The sequence below is a fragment of the Polyodon spathula genome, chromosome 10, assembly GCF_017654505.1.
Source record: "Polyodon spathula isolate WHYD16114869_AA chromosome 10, ASM1765450v1, whole genome shotgun sequence".
Taxonomy (NCBI): Eukaryota; Metazoa; Chordata; class Actinopteri; order Acipenseriformes; family Polyodontidae; genus Polyodon; species Polyodon spathula.
The window spans coordinates 28407250-28423856 of NC_054543.1; the positions used below are offsets into that span (position 1 = coordinate 28407250).

The following is a 16607-nucleotide window of genomic DNA, read 5'->3' on the forward strand; positions in this document are numbered from 1 at the left end:
TGAAGAAGACCTACTATAAGCTTTACTATAAACATACCTGCTGTCATGTCCATCATGATTTCAAACTGGGAGATAAAGCTTTTATTTAGCCTTGATCTCTGTGGTGAAGACATTTTTAAAAAGTGTTTTTATTTTAGTCTGGATCGCTTACGCTGCTTGAACTGCATGTTGTCATTTAACTTGAGTTTCAGGATTTGAAGAGCTGTTATATTTCGAAATAATCTACCATAGGATAATGAGTGATCTACTTGGAACCTACCTAGATTTTCAGCATACCATGCACTTGCAAAGCATGTATAAAGCTTTGGTTAGATATGTTTTAACAAAGCATTACCATGCTTATCTGGGATTGAATCTGCCTCCGACAGACTGTGATAGCGTTGGTCTATCGGCTTAAGTTGGCAATTGAAAATGAGATAACGGAGGACACATCCAGAGCAAGAGAAGTTAAAGTCAGAAAGCATAGTGGTGTTGGGAATAGGAAGCCAGAGGGACTAATGAAGAGGCCTTTGACACAAATCCAAATCACAGGTTCAAACAATTGAGTGTGTGTGTTTTATTTGACAAATTGTGATTCAGCAGTACAAGAATACAGCTGCTACATAGTAATTTTTTCTGCCAAAATATTTATAGTAGTAACTTGACAGTACTTGCATGCTTAAGTTGTACTATCTTTCCTTTGCTGTCTTCCACAAAAAATCGCTATGGTCATGGGCACATTCTTCTGGGGTTTTTGTGTGTAGGCTTTTTTTGTACATTTCGCTGCAATTCTGTTTTAAATCCTCTGTATCTTAACTGTAATACAGCTTTAAATTCTGCTAACAAGCCTCCATTCTGATTGTAATTTCATTATAAATCTCCAGTCTCCAATAGGAATGTGTTGCAACTCAATAGTTGGGATGGGTTTAAAGTAGTCAGAACTAAACAAATGATGTAAATCAGGAAGGCAGGACATTCCTCAGCAGCACTGGGAAATGTGTTATTATTTTTGTAGTAGGTTTTATTTTTTTAATACTATACTGGACATATCCAAATCACTGTGTTGATATTGCTGGTAATGTTGTAGTCTGCTATCTGCTAGGGTTTCTTCAGGCTAAACACTGGCATTACAGTATAGTGGTATCCCAATGTAATTTACAAACCCTTTTGAGGGTGGTTTGGACTGAAGCTGTCCTCTAACTGCTGTCTTTCCTGTCAGGAGCCTGAGTCTAATCCAAGCCATGGATGAGGGCTACGACGTGGATCTGGTTTACATCACAGAGCGCATCATTTCCGTCTCGTTCCCGAGTGGCGCTGAGCAGCAGAGCTACAGGGCCAACCTGAAGGAGGTGGCGCAGATGCTGAGGTCCAAACATGGAGCCAACTACTTGGTAAGTGAGGGAATGCCATCAACACTAATCTGGAAACTTGATATACTCTAAACATTATATTCATATATTCTTCAATACGGTACAGTTTAAATAGGCTTGCTACTTTTCGATATTAATCGGTAAAGCTCAAACGTCAAATTCCCAAAAAATGACAGGTCGACTGAAATAAATGTACATAGGATAAAGGTCGGTAAAATCTCGCCAGTTTTTATTTTTGTACCAAAAATAACAATTTAGAAATCATCTATAGTTTGTTTAGTTTTTATACTTACTGTCCACTCCACTCTGAATAGCTAGGGGTCACTGTCAATCATCACAGTGATCTGTTAGTATAGTTTTGTCATTTCATCCAGTTCTGACAGATTTCGTTGACTGAAGCAGGGTCAGAATGCTCATTTGTTTAAATGATATACAATTATCAACTTCATCTGGATGTACTCTGATGTGATCGTAGGCACGTTGCAGAACGCTAGGGTAGGTCGTTATATGCCTATACGTGGAGATATCTTCAGAACTGGTGTCTGACTAAGGGTCATGACCCAATCTTTTGTCCTATGCCAGTTATCTTGCAGTTTCTGTAAGAACTGCTTGATGCTGGTAGGTCACCTTGTAAATTGAAGGTGTATTTAGCAGCCATTTCTGTGTGCCATGCCCCCGTAGACTGCGTATCTCCGGGTGCACGTTTCTTGGCAACCCATTTTCTTAAGGGTGCTTTCCAATTACGCCCCCCAAGGAGGGGTTGTTCTCCCCGAATGGAGCCTTGATATTGTACTGGAGGCTCTTGCGGAGGCCCCGTTTGAGCCCATACACTCCATAGAGTTGAAGTGGGCTTCGCTAAATGAGAGATTTCTCAATGGCATAAAAAGTCTGTCTTTTTTTTTGTTATAGCATAAAATTCAACTTCAGCCATTCTCTGCTTGAATTGAAAAATTAAGATGGGGGGGGGGGGGAAAAACCTAGTAAATTCTGTCTGAAACAAATGTCGATATTAATCGGCGATTTGGCAAAAAATTTAAAATCGAGTAGTAGCAAGCATAATAAACCTTCTTTAAAACAGTTGAAAACGGTTTAATGAACTGCAAATTAAATTTTATTAACCAAAACAGGCTTTAAAAAATAGATTTATGCCTTGGAAAAAAGACTTCCTTCCTAATATTGACAAAAAAATACATATGTTTAACCTCTGGCTTTCATGTTCTGGCCATAATTTTAGTGGCAATGATCAGGACTCCAGCCATTACCACGGAGATATAGCCAGGATCAAGAGGCCTTATTTTAGAGGGAAATGGTTGTACTTTTTTTTTTTTTTTTTTTTTTTTTTACAAATATAGCTCCTATGGTAGAAAAAAATTATCAAAGAAAGGAGTTGTTTATAAAATATAGTATTTAAAATAGTAGTAATTATGGTATGACACCTAGCAGGAAAGATAGTCCCATACAACAGTGACTTTTTTTTTTTTTTTTTTTTTTCTTCAATTGTGGTTTAACTTCAAGAGGGAACTAATAAATTATTAGAATATTCTTACCTACTCATTATTAGACTATACATAACTACTCAGTCTAGTTAGGTCTTTGTTGAACAAAAACCGAATTACAATGGTATGTGATAATAATGGTAGAGGTTTTGTTTTTCAGCTTTTTAACCTCAGCGAGAAACGATATGACATCACCAAGTTCAACCCAAAGGTAAGCACCATGAAATTCACTGACAGTCAACATTCAATATTGCTGTGTCCTAGTAAAGGAATGGGAGCACAGGTCAAAGTGCATTGTATAAATAAAGATTTGAAACTGTTCTTATATATGCACGCATTTGTGTTTCTGGCTTATTTCCTCTCCATTCGTGGTGTGTGGTTCTATCTGTGTCTTCTATCATCTGTCTGAGTGTCTCTAGTTCTCTTAAGTGCATTTAAGCACACACATTCTCCCTGATGCTGATTTCTGAAAGCATACATATACAATTTACCCAACTCCTTACCCTCAAATACGTATCTAATTGTTACTGCTTGAAATAAGATGCACTCAAAAGACCACTGTAGCTGTCGAAAATGAGGTTCCAAAAGTTTAAAAAAAAAAAAAAAAAAAAAAAAAAAAACCACATATGAATTGCATTTGGATGCATATACAAAGCGTTCTCTATTGTGGCTTCCTTTTATATAACTTGCCAGTAAATAAAGTTATTCATAACCTCCATTTTAACTGAATTTATTATTGTTCAAAATGTAATCTTCGGTTCATACCACTTCCTCTTGTGTGGTGTGGTTGTATATAGAAATGCCAGTAGTGTAAAACTATATATAAAAATATAGTACATTTTAAGTGGGATGTTAAAGTATGTTACATGTGGTAGGTTTTCTTCGAGTTTGTATCTACCTCTACCTTCCCTGTCCTTGTCTTGAAGGTGTTGGATTTTGGCTGGCCAGATCACCATGCCCCAGCGCTTGATAAGATCTGCAGCATCTGTAAAGCCATGGACACTTGGCTCAATACAGACCCTCACAATGTGGTGGTTCTGCATAACAAGGTAAGTGACTCCTTGCTTCCATCCTTCACCCACCCGCAGGGCCTTTGTCTTGTACTTTCCCCTTCCCTAAGCCTCTCATCTGGCCCTGGAGGTAGGCGACACCTTCCATCCCTCACCATTTCTCCCTCAGACACTCAACTGCTTATTTCTCTCACTTCACCACCATTCCTCTTCCTTCCCCAAAGAATCCCCTCTTTTTTTGTGTGAAGCTGTTGTTCAGCCTTTCAATCATCAGGTGGCGATGTTAATACATTTTCTTAAACTCTCTGGGTGGCAAACAGCTTATTGATAGGCTGAAACGCAACAAATGGAACAAGTACACATAAACAAACAAAAAAACAAACAAAAAATAGGTCTAATTCAAAGTGTTACACATTTATGGAGATATACATGTCCATTACTCAATGATTACCACCCCTAATTCTTTCATGGAAGTTGGTAGTGAAAGTGAAACATCAGTGAATTGTGCAGTCTTGGTTATAGAAGTACTGCACCTGGAATCTGAGCAAATAGTCAGCTCTTTATCAGAGACTGTTCAATCTGCTATAGCTATTACTGCATTTATCACATTCAGTCACCCCATGTATGCAGAAGTGTGTCCTACATATTGCAGTCCAAATCCTGTACTTCTCAATCTAGTAAAATGCTAAGAAATTATCACCTAAGAAAAAGGGTTTAAAAAATCACTGATAAAGGCTCTTGACTACTCAAGTTTCTTACAAGTTTGACCTTATATTTTTGATTGACTGTTTTTAAAATTATGGATGAATAACCGTATGAAGGAAGTATGAAAAGTGAGAAAAGAAACAAGTTACAGGTCGGCATTTTAAAGATATAGTCATTTATAGGCCACATGATTAACTGCACAGCATATAAGGCCAAAGGGCAATTAGCTGTTATTTGGGCATGAAATTCATAGATACAAACATGTCAAACTGGTGAGAGCATCTGTATCGCAGACTAAAAAAGGGAAATACAGGTCACTTTTCTTTAAGGAAAGACAAGGTCTACATGTACTGCAGTGACTGCTTCAGAAGACGACAGCTGCAGAGGACTGTGACATCAAAAAGGGGTCAGTTATCAAACCATAACCCACACACTACATTTTCAACCATAACAGAGCACAAGGAGTTCCACAAGATGGATTTTCACCAAGATCTGTGGTTAGGGCCAGTTTATAGTGAACATGACTTATAAAGCACCTTAGACTAATTTGTTGGACAAAACAAGTACATATAAATTTATAGGTAACACTTTAAAATAAGTGTCTATATAATTCTAATGTAACTAACATGATTTCCTACTGATTTCAAATGAAATTCCTATTGAATTCAAAAGTCACAAGCATGAGTTCATGACATACTTTATATGGCTTCATAACATGTTCCTTAATACACATGAAATAGTCATTAACAGACACTTATTTTAAAGTGTTACCCATCTACACACACAAAGAGATGAAAGGAATAGCTGCTCGGAGATCAACAGATGGTTGGAGTGTCTGGTGCAGGTGGGGTAATAGAAGACAAGCACAGACAACTGCTAGAATTCTTTATAGGGTCTGATTTGACTATCAAAGCAAGGTGCAGTGAAAGCATGGAAAAGCACGTGCATGAATCGCAAATACATTTGGGTGCATTGGTTAGTTAATACTCTGGGGAAAAGTGAGGTATGATGCAAAATGGCAAGTCTACAGCACAGAATACACTAAATGTATTTATTTGTCTTCATTGTGAACTTTCTAAAAATCCTCATTATGCTGTTTCAGAACTTCCATGTACTACACAAAATGTTTAACTCCACTGTGAGGTTTAAATCATTTTATTTATAAAATGAAAATCTGAACTATTATCATTAGAAAACTAAATTTCAATAGTAAAACAATAGTGCAAGTAATGGTATAAACTAGCAATTGACAATAGCAAATACTGTTATTGAGTATTTTTTTCTATTTCTGTACAGTTGCACATGTAATTACACAGATGTAATTCCCCTGGCACAAATCTGCCCTTTGTTTATTTTTTATATAATCTTTTGTTTAAGTCAATTGTGTGCATTTTCTTAAATTGCTCTGCATAGCTGCTAGTAACAAACATTCTCACCGTCTCCTGGCAACCCTCCTATAAAACATAGCTGATGGAAAGCAAATTCATGAATTTACCTCACAGCACAATGACAACCCTATAAAGCAACACATAGGCACTGCTATAGTATCCTTGTACTACAAAAAATATTGTGATACCTCCTGGCTGTCAAAGCATGAAAATGTTCCCAGTGGTACCATTCAGCCAGTTACCTCATACTCTATACTGTATGATTATAAATTACGTCTTTAATCTTTGTTATAACTCAAAACCTGGTGTCATAGTATGGTGATCCTTGATAGTCATCACTGAGTTTGAAAACACAATGCTACATTTTCACTATACTGTATGTAACAAACCTTTTGGTTAATAGTGTGGTGGTTTTGGGTTTTTTTTTTTTTTTTTTTTGCATTGATTTCTGTTGAACTGTTGGGTTACTTTATTTGCTTCTCACTGCCTCTCCCCATCATTTCACATTTTGGCCTACGTCACCTATTTATGCATCTCACCCTCCTAATGTACACAGACACCCCTCAAAACTGCTGAGCTTGAATGATTCCACCCTCTCCTGGAGCTGATCCTTCCCTGTGCTTGACTTTGTCATTCTACAAGGTGTATGCAATGGACTTGTTCCTTATTCAACTGGAGGTCATACATTTTCCAAGTCATGCTCACTGTACAAAAATGACGCAGGCTTGTATTGTAATTCATAATTTTGCACTTTACTATGCTTTCCTCATGTTTATACCATACATGAGCCTATATCTTGTGCAAAACGCTTTCTCTCACGCTACCTTATTCTAACTTTCAACAGGGTAATCGTGGACGGACTGGTGTGGTCATAGCAGCTTACATGCACTACAGCAACATCTCTGCCAGGTAAGGGGTCTTTCAGTTAATCATCTAATACCACTTTCCTTACACAACTGTGTGAAGGAGGTCATGCTTAAGAAATATTATGCATCATGTTTCACAAAGAAGGCTTTATTGAGACACATGTCGACTTGTTGAACTTGCTCAGAGAAAGCTTAGTCTGAAATGTCAGTGTGCACCTTTTATAATACCTCCTCTGTGCAGTGCTTTTTTTTTTTGCTCCCTAATCCTTACTTACTGTACAAAATAACACAGGTGCTCCTGATACTTATCTAGTGTCTGATAAACATACCACTTTTATATGGAAATACACCCCTGTTTATTGAGATGGTAGCTTCCTATAAATGAATTAGTCAAGCTGGGGCAGTGCATCTAAATGTGTGCTACAACCTCAGCACCGTACATGAAAACTGTACACTTATTCTGTGGACAAACTCTGTCAAAGTGGAAACAAAACTGGGACTGAAAGAGACCTTGCTGTGATATTATGACTGGCATATGCTCCAACATGACAACTTGTGTTGCAAACCTCAAAGCGGCTACAACAACAGCTGCAAACTACTACAGCACTTGCCAGATTTGTGCTTTTGCAACAGACTGAAGTAGCCATGTCCAGCAGTTTAGGAACATACTGCTCTCTCCAGGACTGCCCAAGTGTTCTGAAAACATGCGTCTGTGTGTTTAAAACCAACTGGCCTGGATGAGAAACAAATAAGAGATGTGGGGCCTGGAGAAGTTGTTAATGGGGCAAAATGCAAGTCATCTGTGGCCATGAATCATCTGGAACAGGGAATCCACAGGAACAGTTATCACCCAGGAGGATGTCAACAACACTTTTGGATACATCAAAGCTGGCCCTTCCCAATTTGTATCCAATGTCCTTCAGAAAAGTAAATAAGTAAATAAATACAAATACTACTACTACTTAATAATAATAAGTGTAACCTTTGTTATACCATTTTACCAATGGCTTATACCATTTTAGCTATCTCCTATTTTAGCACCATAAGTAACATATAAAATTCCCTACCTCAATATTTGGTCACCCAAGACCAATGATGCGGTGATGCTGTGTAAGATCGCAGGGTGCAATCTTGTTTCCATTATGAATGGTATTCTTGTTTGTGTTCAATTACAGTGCAGACCAAGCGCTGGACAGGTTTGCTATGAAGAGGTTTTATGAAGACAAAGTACTTCCTGTAGGCCAGCCCTCCCAGAAGAGGTCAGTTTAATTGCACTTCCTGTTTGCCTCACTGGTAGGTTCCTGTGTGGTATATGAGCTTGACCCCTAATGTAACATACCGTTCATCCACTGAAGGGTGTTTGACACCTGCCAGCATTTTTTTTTAATAGTTCATTTTGGATGGATGGGAAAAAAAACACGGATTTCCTTTGAAGTTACAGTATGCCAGTGTGCGCTGTTGTCAAGTCTCTTCCATTTACAATGGCGTTATACACCACCTTACATCACACCCTATAACATGAACAGATGATGTTAGTTATCTTACTTTAAGATAAAAGCAGGATGTCTTAAATTAGTCTTATGACGCATTCCGTCAGGCCTGTTTACATGTATGTTTCAAAGCTCTACATAAAAATTGAACCCATAGTTCACCATTATAGAATGAACAAGGATTGATTTGAAACTGACAAACTGAGACCCAATTGGAGCTTTTAGGGTCCACCACACTTAACAGCCAGGCCCACTCCTAACTTTTAAAGGGGGTTTACAAGCTTTCAGTATTAGGCTCCTGTGCTGCTATTTCCTGTGGGATATAATTAACTGGGACAGAGTGCCCGGCAGTCTGCAGTTATTATTGGAGGCATTTGTGACATTATAATGGAGAGAGCTGTATTTCTGCACTGCCAAACCAGTATCAGGTAGAAAGGTTTCAAATAACTACTGGGCCACAACCAATGCCTGCACTGTTCAGTGCTAGGATTCCACAGTGGTGTTGCTTTTTGTACTGTGAGGGCTATCTCTTTCCAAAACTAATTAAATAATGCACTTACTTTTCATACAGTCACTTTACCTACATTGGCTTTTGTTTATTTAAAACGTAATATTTGAACAGGCAGCTAATGTACTTCAGACTTTTTAAAGGGGAACTACTTGTTTCTACTGAAGTCTTAACAGAATTTAAGCCTCAGTTACTGACCTCACTGAAAAAAAACATAACAAACAAAAAAAAAAACTAAAATGCCCATCCTGTCTTTGGACATCCTACTTAAAACAACCAGCTGCTACCTCTTGTCACTGGACTGATTAGAAGCCTGTGGTTGAGGCCCTTTGTCACTAGATGGGCTGCACATTCTGTTTGAACCGGTGTTGTGAAAATAGTTTGAAATGGCTATTCTTACATTTGAATACCATATATACTTAGTAGCCTTCATTGCCAAAAATCGCACCAGCATAGCACAACTATTTGATAAAACACAAGCCTAACACAAAGTTTTGAGTACCACTTTAAAAATGTTGACTCTGGATAACACCACATTATTAATATTATGTTTCTGAAAATATGCTTTTTTAGATGATAACAATCCCCCTGACAAGACAACTGTTTATGTAGCCCAACTGACCTGGACTGGCGATTTAAAGTCTATATTGTAAAGCAACATATAGAGAACCGGACTGGTTGGTTGCCACAGTTGTGACATCACAGTCATTACATTGTTAAATAAGTGCTTCACAAAGACTACATTTTCACATGGTAAAAATTGATGTAGTACTTAATGGGTAGTTGCAAAAACTGTTTTGCCAATTAGTTGGTCAACAGCAAAAAGTCCAGGAGAGCACCTGCTAACACAATTCTGTGTTAGAACAAATCATACAGTACACCAAAGAGTCAGATTTTACTTAGAGGTTCCCCATCCAAGTACTGACCAGACCCAGTCTGGCTTTGTTTTTGAGATCTTATTTTAGATCACTATCAAGCTCCATGGTGGAATGGCTGCTGTTTTAAATAGTTTTCAAACTTTTATAATTATACCATACTTAGTATTTTCTCTGGGAAAGTTCTGAGTTCAATTACAATGTAACAAATAACTAACATTCCATAGGCTACAATTTAACCAGTGCGGTGTTTTAAAAATGTACAACTGCAGTTGTATACTTTGAAAACATACAAGTTGTAGAAATCAACCAACGTTTAACTTAGATACTGGTGTCGAATTAGAATGGAAATAAGACTCTCTATTTCCAGTATTTATGTGTTTTAAAATGAAAGCTTATTGAATGTTAACACGCTTTGCCGTTATTGTTTACCACCATACAAAAGGGACATAATGTGGGTCGTGGTGCTGTACGTTTTAATTGAATACATCTCTAAGGAACAAACTGTATTAGCTTATTTATGCAATGTTTAAAGTTCCCCTAGGGAGAGCCTGTTTGTTTGATAATGATAGTGTTACATGTTTCCCAGAAACTGAAATGAAGTGCTGACTGTCTCAGATTGTTGTAACAACAAGTGGTCAGATATGAATCACATTTGCTGTAGTGTACACATGGTTTTGGTATTTTTAATTGGATTACTCACTACTTCAACAAATATAGACATGGAGTTCACAAATTTACTTAAGCCTGTAGTTTCCAACTTTTTAAGCAGAGGATAACATGGGAACTATTCAACTGCACTGGAAAACTGGAAGGGGGGCAACAGTTTTCAGGAATAAATGAAAATCTAATTTTGAAAATACACTTATTTCTAACAAACATAAGGAAATAGTCTACTACCACCCCTTGCCCTATTCACAGAGCTCATTTAAAAATGTTTTTTAAATCTGTTTCCAATCTATTGTTGGCTTCTATGAATACAAAGTGCTATTTTATAAATCAATATAAGCTTTAATGCTTGGCAAATTAGTCTCTGAGGTTACAAAGAAACAAGTTGTTTAAGAGGTGATTAAAAATGTACACCACAATTTTTTTTATAATGTTTTGAATGAATAAGCAGGTACAAGTTTCTCATTAGAAATGACTTTTCATTATTAGATCTTGTTGTCGTTCCTCTTGCAGATACATACAGTACTTCAGCGGCTTGTTGTCAGGAGCCATCAAAATTAACAACAAGCCTTTGTTTTTGCATCACGTAATCATGCATGGGATCCCAAACTTTGAATCCAAAGGAGGTAGGCCTGTGTTTGATTTGTATCATTAACACAGTGTTTGACATTTGTATTTAACTGAATTCACCACTGGAATATTAAGTTACTCTCCCTTGGAGTTCATATTTTTCCAGACAGAAATACATTAAATAATCTGAATGATTTGTTTGAAGCTTGTTTTCCATAGTAATAAACTCAACTGTGGTGGGATTAGACCATTAAGGTGCTGAATCTGGGGATATAAGGATGTGAATCATCAATCTTCGTATCAATTTGATAAGATATCCTGTTATATGCAAAGTGATCACAATGGTAAAAGATAGATTTATTGCTCATCTTTTAGTTAGGCTTTAGTTATTGTTTAGCCAACCACTGGGTAAATATTAAGTGTACATTATTTAGGTGCAGGATGACAGTGCTGGAGATCAGAGGAATTTTAGTGTTTTAATGGTTATTTAGGTGCATGTGGACAGCGCTGGAGACCCTGGGAATGATGTTGTTGTTTACAGCCTGATGAACCAGAGATGTTGATGTGTATCTGAGTAAGGTCCTTCACAGCCCTCACTGAAGAAACAGCTGTTTGTCTTGGACGCGTTGAGGCCTTTGTTTCTCTGTTACTAATGAGTTTTCCTGTTTGTTCTCCAATGCCTCTCCAGGTTGCCGCCCTTTCCTCAAGATTTATCAGGCAATGCAGCCAGTCTACACATCTGGGATCTAGTAAGAGAAACACACTTTAATGTTCCCCTCCCTCATCCCCGTCTCTCGTGCAGGGCTGGCATGGTGCCTCCATTGCACACTAAAATTAAAAGCTGTTTTCCATCACTTACTCATCTGTGTGACTAGACTGCCATGCTGTGACCAGTCTTACTATTGACTGTGTTTGCCTTCTATGTGTTATAATTAAATCACATTCATGATTGTTTTGAGATTTTTATTGGGGTTCATTATTTGTCACCTGACTGGGAAGGATATAGTGGAGTCCATGTGAATGTGTTACATTGTATTGTTCTACATACAATATATTCAGAGAACCACTAATTTGATTGTGATTAAACTTAGTAACAACATTAGTAGTATCGGAATCTAGGGATATATGACGGTGCCCATTTGTATGTAAGTATGCACTGTTTGTCATACTTTCAAAATGTGGGCAATTCTTTATTTTAAGTTTGATTTCATAATGACATCACAGGAAGTAAACATTAATTTATATTGGACCGTACGCTTATTTAAAATTATTTACCATGATGCTTAGCTCGTATGAATTTATTTTGATTAAATCAGTAGGGAATCATAGGGTTGTTCAATGTCTAATGTATTGCTAATTATAAACCTGAGAGACAGATTTATGATTTGAGAGCTAAACCTAAAAACAATAACACAAACAATTTATTAGAAACACAAGAACGATTCCACTCCAACAGTGACGTCACAGTACACAGGTTATATAAAGATATTTTGGGGAGTTTATTTACAAGCCTAAAGGGAGAGTATCATGTTTAGGTCCCTCGTTAAGAGATTATCTATAGATTACCTCAGCCTGGATGAGAATGCTAACAACTCTTCATGAGACGTGTCTAATCCTCATTTTAACGAGCATCCTGACACCCTATCCTCCAAGGGCAGGCACTAAAATTAAACTCTGAATATCGAAGTTGAAGCTTTACTGTGTTTTCTTTTTAAATAATATAGCAGTACATTTAAGATGTTTCCAAAAGTGAAAAAAAGCATAGTGAAAGCCCAGAGGGGTATAGCAAAGCATTTTAAAAAACATTGCAAACTATGGTAAACTATGCATAGTATACCAATGAGAACTGCAACATTACCATGCGAACTGACCGTGGTAAACTTTTATATGGCTTTTTATGACGTGTTTTTCCTTGTTTTCAATTGACACCCTAGACAAACTGCTTTAAACAAATTAATATTGCGATCAACTGTGTCATTTGCTATACAAACTGCTTTACTACATTGGACCCTGTTCACAAGTACATACAAATTACAAAATAACTCTAGCATGCTTCATGTAATATTAATTACTCTGTCATTTCGTACATCGAACATTTTCCTTTGTAAAAGATGCACATCTTATGGTAAATGTTTATTTTTTATAAATAGCAAATAGCGTAAAATGTAATTTTATTGATTGTTCACCTTTCCATTTTAAAGATGTATACAATGAATTTGAGTAGTTCTGGGTTCTGCTGATAGTAGTTCAATAGTATAGTTGTATTTTATATATATATGCAGTTGTAGTCAAAAGTTTACACACCCTAATGAAAATTTATAATTTCTAGAAATTTCTCATAATTTGTAGCAAAAGTATTTCTTTACTGTCTGTGAGCTCTAACTACTTGGAAATAAACTTGCACTTGAATGTAATACGGAAGTCTGTTCAGTTCAAGGCAGTTAGAATTCTCCAGTCAAGCTCAAAGCAAGTTTAACGTGTCCAAGGAGCAATCATAATATAACAATACAAGGTCAAACACACGTTTACAATGTCTGCATAATAGAAAATGTGAGATCTATAAAGAGTTCTAACTATTTTTTTTAGCTCTTTGTTCTTTAAAGCAATGTTTAAGGAATAATATTTTACTTTAATCTGTTTTATTAATACAGTACAGTTTAAAATTATTCAACAATAGTCTTGAACGGTTTGAAGATTTTGAGAACCACTTTTTCACCAGTGTATATCTTTTACCACATGATCAGAATCATGTACCAGTATTCAGGAACCTGTCCATCAATGTCACACTCTTTTACATTTAAATGTACAGTGGATCTACTTTTTGATTGTTAGGTGAAACTTTGCATTTACCTTTTTGTTGTATTATCTTTTTCTAGCAATGTCCAAGGAGATGGCCAAACCAGTATCTGCATCACCATTGAACCAGGGCTGCTTCTCAAAGGAGATATTCTGGTAAGATCACATTCACAAGATACGCACCAAATTCTGTTAATGGATGAATCTTTGCTAGCATCCTTAAGAGTGTAGAGTAGTAAAAGCATAGTTAATTCTGATAATGCATAGTGAAAGCATGATAAATGGCATTAGGGAAGCATTGTAAAACAAATAGAGATATGGTCAAGAATATTTAAAACATTTCCATTAGATAGTTCTGTAACTTTTTTTTTCAAGTTGTATTAGGTGGTAATTAAATTTGAATTAAGTAAATTAATTTATATTGTACTGAACACTTATTTATATTAAAAACGTAATGATTTGTGCTGTTAAAATAATTAATATGACTCTAGGCTGGTTTCACCCTGATTAGCACTAATCTTAGACAACCTAATGTTATCAGTGCTGTATCTTGTATGATTAAACTACTGGCATGCATAGGCATTTCTTATGCGTTCTACTCGCTGTCGATGTAGATCTTGCTGTTCTGTTTTCATGGTTTTTACACCTTTTAATGTGTGAATATCTTGTTTTGTTCAGTTAGGCACCTCATAGGTTTTGTGACAGCTTCAAAAAGTTAATTTGAGCTGAGAATCTGCATCTAAAGAGTAGTTTACAGTGAGATACGCACAGAGAAAAAAAGCAATGTGCTCTGAGTTATCACAAACAAAAGATCCATTTAGACAGGATGTTTTGACATACTATAATAACTGTATAGCACGTAAGATCATTCTTTCGGCTATTTGCTTTCCAGCATGAGTTTGTTATATGTAAAGAAGCACGTCAGGTTTTTATGTTTGTGACAAGGTTACCATTCATGCATCATTTTTAAAGGGTAAAAGCTGTGAACTACAGAGACATTTGCAGTGTTTTTTTTTAAACGTTTCACATACCGTACATAGTAATGGCGGCTGCTCACTTGACACACAGAGGAGGCACATTGTAAGGGAGTTACGTTTTTATACAGTACACCCTCGCTATAACACCCTTCATTATAACAAACCTTCAGTTATAAAGAACCTGAACTCTGGACCCTGAATAAAAAAAAAAAAAAAAAAAAAAACAACAAAACAATATAATATAAGGCCTGTGAGTGCAGGAATGCTTGGAGTAGGAGGGGCTGTATATAACATCGGTCAAACAGCCTGTGGACGACAGGCACGGAACACAGGAGCTGCTGGTGATTGGCCGTGGAGTATAACGAGGGCGGGACTAACTAAAGACCAGTGAAGGGGAGTGTTTGCTGTTGTTGTGAAGCAGACAGAGGAAAAAAAAAATGAAAAAATTAAACTTGAGAATCAGATTAACTTTTGATGTCAGATTGATTTTGAATAAAAGTTGAGCTTCAAAAGGATTTTTGCTTTTTGTACTGTGCTTTAATTCTTTAACAATTGGATAAAGCAAAGGCATTAACTTACTCCAACAGTTTGTCATTCATTTTGATTGTCCTTACGCTATAGCGAACCCCTCGATATAACGAACAAAAGGCTTGGACCGCAACAGGTTCGTTATAGCGAGGGTGTTCTGTATACTGCAGCGAGCCGGAAGATCACACACGCTGCCGCCTCTTGTTGGACAGCCTCCCCACTAACATGGCAGGACTCTAGCTCAACCAGGAGGCTCATTTGCATGAGTGGCAGAGCGGAGCATGATGGGAGGTACTGTTTTGACCAGTGGCAATTCTCTAAATGCTCCAGGACATTGTGAATAAATGTAAATAGTTTTGCAAATGCTGTATTGACTTGCCCTGTCCTGCATAGTAATACATACAAAAATCAATAGAATCTAGAATAGACAAGCCCAATGGGAGTGGTCATTTTAAAACAGTTTTGCAGGAAATGTAACACATTTTCACAGGACAATGTCAATCCATGAAAGAATTTAATAGCAAAATATAATGCGCACGAACAGAGAATGGATTTTTTTTTTGATGCAAACATACAGTATATAACACTTATGGCTCCTCATGAACAACTTTTTTTTTTTTTTTTTTTTTTTAATGACATTTTGGGCTTTCGGGTTTTCGGCATAAAAAAATTAAAATAAATTTAAGACCATGAAACAGATAAACATCGCTTAAAACAATTCTCCCACCCATGTTCCACAATATAAACTAGTAAAAATTGGTTGTACAGTAATGCAACATTAACAGTACTAACATCAATAAAACAAAACGTTAGTCACAGCTTGTGAGACTAGTAAAAGGCATGTACTTGCCTGAAACCATGCCAGGCCAAATGAAGGAATCGTGAAAAATAAATGCTGCATTACACAGTCAACTCTGACTGAACTTCGTACATCCAACTTAAACATAAAACACAGTTTTAAAATGAATGGAGACTAACAAATTTCTTGCAAACTTCCAAAATTTCGCACAGAAATATAGGTCAATCTTATTGTACAAAAAACCGGTTTCCATTAAACTGGATTCTAGTGAACAAACAGTTGTGTGTAATGACATCACAAGCTTATAAATGTGGTCAGTATTTATATTTCAACATATAAATTGCCTCTGAACCTTCCCTGCCTCTCGTCCATGCTTTATCCTAGCACCTGAAATACATCCATTACCCCAACTGTTTTTTCCTGTTTTATAATTTATGTAAAGCACTTTGTATAAAGCACTATATGAATACTAATACATAAAAAAATATTTTTACAACATAGTACTATAACTAAAAAGCACTGCTCCTGTACACTTGTGGAAATTTTACTGAATTTGTGGAAAAACAAACAAATGCCACATG

At 36.6% G+C, this 16607-nt stretch overlaps 1 protein-coding gene across 10 annotated transcripts in view; it reads left to right on the top strand.

Annotated features, from left to right (window-relative positions):
- The window catches only part of LOC121322053 (tensin-like), a 309001-nt gene that overhangs the window by 215238 nt on the left and 77156 nt on the right, over positions 1-16607 (top strand). For all 10 annotated transcript variants that reach the window (XM_041261524.1, XM_041261522.1, XM_041261526.1 and 7 more), the window contains 8 exons: positions 1199-1370; positions 3006-3056; positions 3772-3894; positions 6793-6857; positions 7990-8073; positions 10870-10982; positions 11615-11675; positions 13803-13878. In XM_041261524.1, coding sequence (XP_041117458.1) covers positions 1199-1370; positions 3006-3056; positions 3772-3894; positions 6793-6857; positions 7990-8073; positions 10870-10982; positions 11615-11675; positions 13803-13878 — 745 coding nt within the window. The remainder of the gene's footprint in view (positions 1-1198; positions 1371-3005; positions 3057-3771; positions 3895-6792; positions 6858-7989; positions 8074-10869; positions 10983-11614; positions 11676-13802; positions 13879-16607) is intronic.